Source organism: Kryptolebias marmoratus, linkage group LG19, assembly GCF_001649575.2.
Source record: "Kryptolebias marmoratus isolate JLee-2015 linkage group LG19, ASM164957v2, whole genome shotgun sequence".
Lineage (NCBI taxonomy): Eukaryota > Metazoa > Chordata > Actinopteri > Cyprinodontiformes > Rivulidae > Kryptolebias > Kryptolebias marmoratus.
Window position 1 is genome coordinate 16,485,657 of NC_051448.1, and position 10,489 is coordinate 16,496,145.

General features: G+C 41.9%; 2 protein-coding genes across 2 annotated transcripts in view; one reads left to right on the forward strand and one right to left on the reverse strand.

Moving 5' to 3' along the window:
• The window catches only part of atad2b (ATPase family AAA domain containing 2B), an 87,624-nt gene extending 86,645 nt beyond the window's left edge, over positions 1–979 (reverse strand). Inside the window, exon 1 of the mRNA XM_037981660.1 lies at positions 205–979. Coding sequence (XP_037837588.1) covers positions 205–303 — 99 coding nt within the window. The 5' untranslated portion in view covers positions 304–979. The remainder of the gene's footprint in view (positions 1–204) is intronic.
• A 1,145-nt stretch (positions 980–2,124) lies between these two features.
• ubxn2a (UBX domain protein 2A) lies at positions 2,125–7,565 on the forward strand. Its single transcript, XM_017409084.3, has 7 exons — positions 2,125–2,256; positions 3,838–3,900; positions 4,228–4,339; positions 4,500–4,609; positions 5,345–5,482; positions 5,925–6,086; positions 6,712–7,565. Exons 2-7 carry the CDS (start codon positions 3,857–3,859, stop codon positions 6,893–6,895), a joined length of 750 nt encoding a protein of 249 aa, XP_017264573.1. The 5' UTR covers positions 2,125–2,256; positions 3,838–3,856; the 3' UTR covers positions 6,896–7,565.
• Positions 7,566–10,489: the final 2,924 nt, after the last annotated feature.

The window sequence follows — 10,489 nt, forward strand, 5'->3', positions numbered from 1 at the left end:
AACCGCGGCGTTCTGGACTCGCACTCCTCGCCTGTGAGGCGGAGCGGGTGTCAGCTTGACCGCTGTTCGCGTTTCGCCGCAAATTAAACATTACTTGGCAGCAGCTTGAGGCCAGAGCTACAGAGCTAGGCTAGCCAAACTAGCAAGCAGCAGCAGCGGAGCCAGCTAGCTAGCTCGCCGGTAGAGAAAAGAAAACCGGCTTACATGTTCCTCGGAGTTTCGCTGCCTTCTCGATGACGACCTGGTCCTGGAGGAGATGAAGGGACCGCTCCGACTCCGAGGGCTTTTCCTCGTGCTCTCCATGTTTCCTCCTTCAAACTGTCCTCATTGAATCTCTCCCAACCGGCTCCAAACACCGCCTCAGTGAGCGCAGCATCGAGGCGCCATTTCTCCCTGAATATCTGCTCCCTGTCTATCTACGCTCCCTCCCGACTGAGTCCGTTCGGCAGGTGCATTCATTTCTGCTGACAGGGTTAATATCAAAATATTAGCACACGAGTTATTATGTGGTAACTGTGAGAAAAAAAAAATAAAATAAAAAGACTGTTATAATTGAGGAAATTGCGCCATTGTAGGTCGCATTTGAGGAGAACTAGCACTTTGCAGGACTACATAGACACTTCTTAAGCTGCTCGTAAAAGATTTGTCACTGAAAGATACACATTTAGTTTACAAAAAATAAAATAAACAAGAGAAAAGATAGCGTGGTGATTTTTAAAATAAAGGTCAAAATGAAAAGCTTCAAAAAAATAAAAGAACCAGAGATAAAAGCGATGATACAAGATGTCAAACTATCAACAAAAAACTTTAAGCAGATGTCCTTAAAGTTGAAAAACAGCCCAAATGAGAGCAAAATATGTAATAAAACAAAATTAGGGACAAAACTACATCAAAACAAAAGCATAATGTGAGAAAATTATTAATATTAAGTGCAGACTGTAGCATTAATTATTAAATTTCGAAGTACTTACTTTTGTAACGACCGAAGCTGATAAAATGGCGACGGTCTTAATGATCAGAAGAAGCTCCTGGGGCTCGTCAGGGTTGCCATGGTAACCACACCTGTCTGTTAACTTGTTGACAGCCTAACTATAAGACAAGCAGACACACAGAGTAGAAAATAAGCCTCGAACAAACAGTCAGGGTGCAGCAACGATTAGTCGTATTGGAAACATTCCTAAACTGTAAGTGTCAGAAGCCCCTGGTTATTACAGGTGTACATTTTTACAAGTTAAAAAGACTGTTCAGCTCCAGTTTGGAAGAGAAACTTCTGAGTTCAGATACAATGGAAGTCAATGGGAGTTTGGATGTGCACACTCAGCACTCTAGCGGGAGATATGAAAGAAAACTATAAGTCCTATAACAACAAGAGGCACACCAAGTGAAAGAAGACAAAGATGCGTACGTTTTGATGGCAACTGTATAAAAAGTGTGAACTTTGAGGGGGTAAGTGGGGTTTGTTTGCAAAAAAAAAATTATCTCAAAAGTAAGAGCGTAACACCATCTCACTCTCAACATTGTGGTAAAATCTCAGAAATTCGTAAAACATTAACTGTGATTGCATCAAAACAACGAAAGATTTTAAAATGCCTGTTCAGTCACTCAAAGTCCAACGTACTGTGGCTCATTTTATTTACACATGATTAGATTTTCTGCTCATAATTACCAAGATCAGACGAGGCAAGAACTAAATAATCTCAAGATTGACCTTGTCAAAATAAATCATTGTGAGACATTTAGGCAATTTCTTTTGCTAAACATACATTTATGGAAGAGTTATTGTTTGTGTCTTTGTTGATTATTAGTATACGTCCGAGATTTTAACTGTTCGGTGTATACTTTTATGAGTTTAAATATGTGCATAAAAGTATATCAATATTTTACTTTGAGTCCTATTCTACCCATTCATGCATTCACACATTGTTATTAAATATCAGAACTTCATTAAATATCATCATCATCATCATCACCTTTATTAAAGACTCAAATATGTCTATATAAAAATTAATTAACTAAACTACGAATAAATAATATTAAAAATTATGAAAAAGCTACACGTTTGGGAGCCAAAAAGAGCCGGCTCTGAACCAAATGATACACTGAACATGAGCCTGAATTTACGGCACTAGTTACGACAGCAGCCGCCGCCTTTACGGCACTGTTACGTCACGGTGTATTGCTCAGCAGAAGAGCCGCTTGCTTGTAACACCAGGCTGCGGATGTGCAGCTCAGGATTAACCGACAAAACACAGACCGGTAATTCAGCATTTCCCTTTTCCCATTGATAAGCGCATGTGAATAAGCATTTTGTGTGTCCGTGCGTGTGTAAAAACCCATGTTTTATGTCTGGCTTTTGTGTCTTTTGAGCGTCCATGGCTCTCGACGCCCACCTGCCTAAATAGCGATAACGCCACAGGCAGCCTGGATGTATTATCTGCTATTATTTATAGAAACAGCTCACTATAATAATTGTGAGCACGTTTTGTAATTTCACACACTGGCAGTGATTATAAGACCGGTTGGGAATTACGCTGAACCAATAAATCCTTGAAGTAAAAGGTAACCCGGTCTTTTAAAGCTGCGGTAGGCCCTGATTTTAAAGCATGATTGTTGGTCCTGGAGATCCTAAAGGCTTGAACTGAAGGCAATTAGACTCTGCTTTTTTTGTTTGTTTGTTTGTTTGTTTGTTTGTTTCTTGAAGACTAACAAGATCTCACTCTGGTTAAGGACTGGAGCTTCAGGGTTAGGACTATGTCACATGTGAAGTGACAATAAATGCCATCCTGGTTATTTATTTATTTATTTGTAATTCTCCTTTGGATTTGATTCTGTGAATTTTTTTCCCAGCTTTCCAGCTGAGTTGAGCCACCTGATGAGGTGAACATCAGGTTCATCAGTTTTCAGAAAACCTGCACACAAACACAGACATCTTTGAATCTCAACACCACCTGGAACACCTCAGAAATTAGCACGGCCCAAACAAAACATGCGGAGCAAAATAAGGCACACAGACAGCTACGGGTCATTTTCCTACTTGTCTTTGTACCCCACGCAGCACCTAAGACCAAATTCCAGCCCTTATTACGCCTTAAAATAAATACTCTTTCCTTTAACTTTAGATTGTCAACCCTCTTTTATCTTATGCGACTAATAATAAACTTTTGTTTGTGTTACCAAAAAAAAAAAAAAACTAACAGTTTACAATAAAGTTAATGTTGGAAAACACCAACAGCTTGTTCGAGTCTGTTCAATGAAATTTAAAGATTTAGTCTCCCTAAAAGTTCTGTTTGTCATGCACAGAGCTATAAAGAAATATTCAAATAATTTCCGACATTCATTTGTATCAAGATCCGGCTATAGGGATTTAATTTTAAATGGTAATTTGCAAGGGATTAATTTGTAATTTGTATCTCAGTACATAAAGTAAAACTATAGAATGATCTGGATGATGACAATGAAAAGGTTTACCCGTTGATCAAATAAGGAAAAAAAATAAAGACAATCTGGAGATTTCATCTGGAATTTATGGAATAACAATATTTAACATGGATGATCTTGTTTGCAGTTTTGGGTGGAAGAATGTTTATGTAAGCATAGCCATACATAATCTGTTGAGAAAGAGGCAGGTTGTGTAGGCTTTTTCTTCTCTCTGCTTCCTTTTCACTCCTAAATTTAGTGCGGTTTTGTTGAGTTTCGTCAGACCTTTGTGTTTGTGGGTTAACAAAAATTGGACACTGCAAAAACTGCATTCAGAGGGAGCCTTTTTCATGACAGGTGAAACTTGCCTTTCATTCAAGCATCTTTGTGTGTGTGTGTGTGTGTGTGTGCTTCTCTCAGATGGGAAACACAGAGCGTCATGAAGGAGAATGACACTGGGGGGGCGGAGAAAGACGAACAGTGGTAAGTGACTGCTAAGAGTATACATTTTAAATTTATTTAATTAAACTGTTTAGCTGAGGTAGGTCCAGGGGTCCTGCATTGCTTAACTAACATAGTTGCTGTTCAGAAAACAACAGAAAATTAACCCTAATCTCTTACTAGATGTACAGCTACGTGTCAAAGAAAAAAAAAAAAAAAGCATTTTCCTCATTTTGACTTTTAGAAAAATAGCCTTCTTGGGTGGTTTGAATGCCTGATTTCATGTTTGGAAACAATAAACCCTATGTCTGCTGATTGTGCGCTACGTACCTTCTTATAAGAGAAATATGATGTATTTATTTCCTAAAGGGCTGCCAGTGAGAAGAATGAAGAAGAGGTGCCAATGAGTCGAAGCTTCTCGGTAGAAGACCTCCTTGACGAGGTGGAGAAGATCTGTTATGACGCTTCAGGGACTTCCAAGGTTAAAGGCCGTCACTCAGCAGAGCTGTTCAGTTTGTCATAGCTTGCATAGTTCTTGTGTCGTTAGCGTGGCTGATCACAACCGATCAGACCAACGCAGAGTCGACTCGGCGCTCTTCCTTAGCGGCCGGATCGTTCCATACTGACCTTTGTTCCCCCAGGTGGAGATGGTGGTGAGGCTGTGGAAGGACGGCTTCACGGTGAACAGCGGAACCTTTCGCAGCTACTCCGTGCCAGAGAATCAAGAATTCCTGGATGCTATCAAAAGAGGGTGAGTTGTCTGAGCCGTAGAAATTCCTGGGATGCAAAGAATTGGTAACGCCAGAATTCGCAGCTTGTGCTGTGATCCTGGGATGAGCCCCTTCAGTTATTAAAGGCCTTCCTGCTTTTATGCTTTCAGAGTTTTAAATTAAGATGCTGAGAAGGGAGTTGTAACCATTTTGGTCAAACCTCGTAAATTATATGATGTACGGTCTCATGTGACGTGTTCGGAGTATGTGTCAAGGATGACTCAAAGTTACTATCACACCAGATTTTAGCTCAATATCTATAAAACTGGCTCAGTTGTAGCCATTTTCATGTCAGTAAATGCTGCTTATCTGTGGTGACTCCAAATCGAATCAGTTGTAGATGTACGTCCAGTGATTACCTTCTGAGTTTTATTCAAATCTGTCCACTGTTCATGAGATATTTTGCTAACGTTAGTGGCAAATGAACACAGACACAACCATATATTATCACCTTTTTGCCTTTGGCTGCTGGTGATAAAAATAAAGTCACCTTATTGTGGTTAGACTGTATTTAGAGACGGACAAATTCTTGTTCACGTGTAACATGTTTGTCATTTCTAGCTGCTGTCCATTTGTTTCATCTTGCAGTCAAAAGAAAATCTGCAGTAAAAAAAAAGTCATCTTTGTCTCAGACCGCAACAAGACTTCCAGCAGCAGATGAAGCATAATCCCGTCACTGCAGTTCCTTTGTTTTATTGAGCTCTGTTCTGTCCCAGGGAGCTTCCGGCAGAGTGGGAGAGCAGAGCTGAGGAGGAGGAGCTGGAGATCAGCGTGGAGGACATGACCGAGGAAAACTACATTCACAAGAAGGCGGCTTTTCACCCCTTCAGCGGGCGAGGATACCGACTGGGCAGGTACGGTTCTGTTACGTGGCGGGGTTATGTTTGGATTAGTTAATCAATTAAATTTATAATCTTACCCTGTTTTAGTTTATTTAGCATGGAATATCACAGAAAGAAAACAGACTCATTGAACTGATATTGTCTAATTTTTCAACTGTTCCTTATTTGTGTAATATTCATTCACACCACTAGGTGTCACTGTAAATCCATACATCAAAACAATAAGAGGCAAATCTGATCAGGTGCATCTCATCTTCGCAGTGTTTTCAATGAATACCTGCTTTTCCAAACAGTTCAAAAAGAAAATAAAAACATTTAACATTACCAGAGATTATTGATACATACATATATATATATATATATATATTTATAAAAATAATAATCCACTCTGTGCAAGCTGTTGACACTCTGAGCTGGTGGTTAATCTGTTGTTTATTCCCCCGTCCATCCCCAGCGTTGCACCCAGAGTCGTGGCCAGGTCGCCATCTGTGCACGAGGACGGAGAATCTCCTCCTATTCCCATGGTAACATTAGACCACTCCCTGCCTGTTACCTCCCTGCAGATCTGGTTGGCTGACGGCAGGAGACTGGTTCAGAGGTTTAACCTATCACATCGGTGTGTATCCCATCGCTGAGGCCTGAATACACCACCTCACACACACACGCGGGGCCATGACTTTACACCGGGAATGTCTTCACACTCCCTGCTCCTGCTGCGCTGTCTGTAAATCCTGTAATCTCGAGCATCGCAGGAAATAAGTAGTTCAGCTAAAGGTTGAGGTTGTTTTTTTGTTTTGTTTTTTGCTTTTTGTTGTTGTTGTACTGATGTTTAGGATTACACAAAGCTTTGTTCTAGTCTGATGAAGTTCTAAAGCTGCGTGGGGCACAAGAAAAAAGAGAAGATAATCCGAGTTTTAGCAGCAGTGTGGATCTGTAAAATCCCCAGCGAGAGATTGCATAACTCCGATGCAGTATTTATGTAACAGGCTAAAGGATAGAGAGGGCTGAGCCCCTCCAATCTTAAGCTAGTCTCAGTGTGCGGAGGGGCAGGGCTGCTATAGGATCGCTTGTATACACTGGGTTTGTGTTAATAATAGATGAAATCACGTGTCACGGTGGGTGTTAGACTGGGAATGCAGTGCTTCTGAGACGGAGCAGGCGTGTTTAGCGGGAGATATATTTCAGCTTCCTTGTGCCCCTTTTTTTTTTTTTCTAATCTGTGAGCTCTGTCTCTGCCTCAGGGTCGCTGATGTTCAGGACTTCGTGACGCGCTGCCAGAGAAACTGCCCGCCTTTCGTCCTGACGACGTCCCTCCCTTTCCGGGAGCTCGCCGACAAAGAGCTGAGCCTGGAAGAGGCGGACCTGGCCCATGCCGTCATTGTCCAGAGACCCCTGAACACACAGCCTCTGTTCGGACACTCCTGACCAAACCCCGGTCCCTGAGTTTCGCACGGCATGCCTCGCGTTGTCCCGCTTGCCCCCGGCAGCAGTTCCTCTGCCGTTCCCCGCCACTTGAAACATTTCTTTCCTGTGCAGTTCGTGCCGCCTCGGACGGTTTTTAATTCCCCTCCACAGCGTTGTTGCTGCAGCTCATGTCCCACCAGATTGGTCACAAAGTGCTATTGACAGTGTTCTCTTTGTCTTCTGGCCTCTGGAGGACAGAGTTTACCTGAAAATAGATCAACTCAAAACCCCCAAACTGCAGTAAAGGCAAACAAGTGACCCGCCCCTGCTCCCCCCTCGCCCCCCTCACACACCCACAATGCAACTACTATAAAGTCTTCCCAAAGTCTGAATACTACTTTTATGCACTGTTTGCAGTTTTTATAAAAAAAGGAGCTGATAGATTAAGTTTACAGTTCTACTATAAAATGTTGTTTTGATTGCACAGTATTATGATTTTTGCCTTTTTTGTTGTTGTTTTTTTTTTTGTTATTCTTTCAGGATATTTGTGATTTCATCTCTTTTTTTGTGAATATTTGCCTTTGTTTTATGGGGGTACTGGGTGTCAAGAATGTCAGCTCTGCTGTTTGACTGAATTCTAGACAAACATATCATAAATCATGATGTAATTCAATAAAATCCTTGAAAATGTGTGCTGTGTGAACCATAAATTATTAGCTCCCCTTATAGTTTGAGGTAAACCGAATAAACACGCCGAATGCAAAGTGTCATGTGACAGTCAGTATACTGTTTTTTTATTATTGCGGTGTGTGTGAGAACAATGAAGCTTCTAAAACGTTCTTTAATTTAGATGTGAAACAAAATCAAAAAATAAATGTCTAGAAGCACTCCGGATCATGAGCTGAATCACCGTCAAAATTTAATCAGTTGTTTTATTTTTATTTGTGACGACCCCAACATTTCCTGAAAATGTCATCTAAACCTGTTCATTATTAGCTTTTATGTCATCTTGCTAACAAACACCGAAGACATAACCTCCCTGGCGGGGTAACAAAGAGGTCACCTGTGACCTTGACCTTTGACCCCATGACCTTGAAATCAATAGGCATCCTTGACCCATGAGGTGTGCAGTTTCATTCCTACTTTATAGAGTTAGAGCACACGATTACCTGTGACCTTTGACCTTGACATTTGACCAGATCAGCATTAAACTTTAATCCCTTGCTCCTTGTGCCGTGTTTGACGTTTTCCTGAGAGTTTTCTATAAATCCATTCGTAACTTTTTGCAAATTTCAGGGTGCAGATGTGCGGCTAAGGATTGTCTGACAAATCGCAGACTGTTGAAGTTGCATTTGATATTTTGCCCCTCTAGATTTTGTGTTTTTGTCCTGCATAGTTCTTTGACTGCAGCAGATTCAACATGCTGAATTAGTTCTAAAGATTTTTAACTGGTCTATAACCCTGAACCTCAGGGCTTTGCTGACGTTTCCTTCCTCCAACACATCTGATTGGAATGGATGAGTGGCCTCAGCATCTCATCAGGTTCTGCAAAAGCCCGTTAATGACCCATTTGTTTTAATTAGATGTGTTGGAGCAGAGAGACGGTTAAAACATGCAGGGTGGTAGGCTTCTGGACTGCATCTCAGAGAGATCTAATGTGGGGTTCTGTGGAAAGATTTTGAAGAATATACATCGAGTAGACAGTTGAATACATGACCTCAGGAGAAACAGATCTGATGGATCTGAAGAGCTAATGGCTAGTCCTGATGGGCTTCAGACAACAAGAATGCTAAATCAGCATTCACACAACGGAGAGGACGTAAGAATAAACAAAGAAAATGGAACAGGAAGCTGCATCTTTTCAAGCCGATGTGCAACACCGCCACAATAAAAGAACTATTCAGAAATCTATGTCTTGTCTTGGTCATAACGGACCACGTGGCACTCTGTGAGCGCCATTTTTGGAGTTTAACACCGGGTCAGTCCAATCTGGAAAGCTGGTTCAGTTCACTCGGAGTGCAGTGGGTGGGAATTTTTCTTATTTGATTGTTTTCTCACTCACAACAAAATGCGTCATGCTCCTTCGTCTTCGTCACTGAGCTTCCTTCCTGGCCTCAGGAAGAAGCCAAACACCATTATCCATCTTCAAATATTCAGAGTGAGGTGGCGGAGGGGGGGCGGGGGGCGGGANGGGCGGGAGGAGAGGGATCTCTTGTGGCTGAGGATGAGCTGACATCCTCAGGACGGTGAAGGTCAGAGGGAGACACTCAGCAGGAAGAAAACACATATACAGTGTGTTGTTTTCTGTCTGGAATGCTATCAGTTTTCCTGAAAGGGTGGTGGGTGGGGGGGTCTGGTTAAGGAGGTAAAGAGAACACGTTTCCTTTGTGCTACATATTTAATAAGCCTAAGCGTGCAGGGAATCGCTTTCCCTTTAACTTCCACGTCTCCTCTCCAAAACGACCCTTTGGCTCGTCGGGAGGCGAGCTTTCCTCCCCCCACGCTTTAAAGCAGGTCACACGCCTGACCTTTTTGGCTTTTGTGGTCATTTTTTTTTCTTCTTCTTTTTCTCGACAGAAGGCTTCGCGTACTTGGAATTTTAAAGAGAGGTCTGAGTTCAGCAGCTGAAGCCTTCACGACATGTTTTGCCCGCCACGCCATGATGAGGGGTTTACCGTGGAGCGTAAACATCTTCCACAGAACGAAGCAAACCTTCCTTGTGTCATAAATCGCATGTAATGGAGCCCATAAATCTAACAGAGTGGTTTATATTCCTTTCTCCAAACGGGGAAGAAAAAGCCTTCTGTTGTTGTTGTTGTTGTTTTCATGCAAAGCAATTACTCAGAAAAACAATAGGACCCTGACACCTTCCTTCTCCTGGCCCATGTTGGGACTTTACAGTGAGACGTACGGTACAATTAAAGGGACAGAACGCACACTTTGCAGTCTACTCACTCATCACGCAGCGCACGGCTGGACCTCAGAGTCAGATTTACAGTGTCTGCTGGGAAACCTCACAGATAGCTCGAATATATGGTGCTATAAATGCTCAGTCGGCCAGAATTTGTCATTTGCCCGTCAGTTTTTAGTGTTATTTCTAGTTTATCATATCTCATAAATCTACAAACAGTAAATATAGTTGAGCGCAATATAAAATAAAAGGTCTGGCAATCCTTGAAGGAATGCATATCGTCTTTGAAGCAAGTGTTTTTATAGGCGAAAACCAACCTTGAAAATGCCAACAGGCACAATCTCACACAGTATATTGCGAGCTTCTGTCCAACGCCTCATCTTAAAAGGATAGTCTGGTCATTTCTGAAGTGATGTTCTGTCTAATAGTCAGCAATAGTTAGTAACCTTATCGATACAGGCCTGGCGTGCTGTCGACTTTACGAGGAGACTGTAAGAAATGGCAAATAAAAAGATCTCTTTGGGAGGACAGCGCGTCCATTTGGACAAATTCTAAAACGGCAGCAATTGGAGAATCCTTCAGCTTGTTGGATGGACAGTTTTATTTTATGAGAACAACAACTCTGTTCAGGTTTAGGTTTATTTTTTTAATGACCATGCACAACAATGGCGCACTCCGAAAGAGACGGCTGCATTAGGCCAGAT

What these genes read in the sequence shown, in the direction of transcription:
- ubxn2a (XM_017409084.3), top strand. Translation starts at nt 3,857, where the DNA reads ATGAAGGAGAATGACACTGGGGGGGCGGAGAAAGACGAACAGTG. An exon ending in GCGGAGAAAGACGAACAGTG is followed by an intron (nt 3,901 to 4,227) that starts GTAAGTGACTGC and finishes TATTTCCTAAAG; the next exon opens with GGCTGCCAGTGAGAAGAATG. An exon ending in CGAGGATACCGACTGGGCAG is followed by an intron (nt 5,483 to 5,924) that starts GTACGGTTCTGT and finishes GTCCATCCCCAG; the next exon opens with CGTTGCACCCAGAGTCGTGG.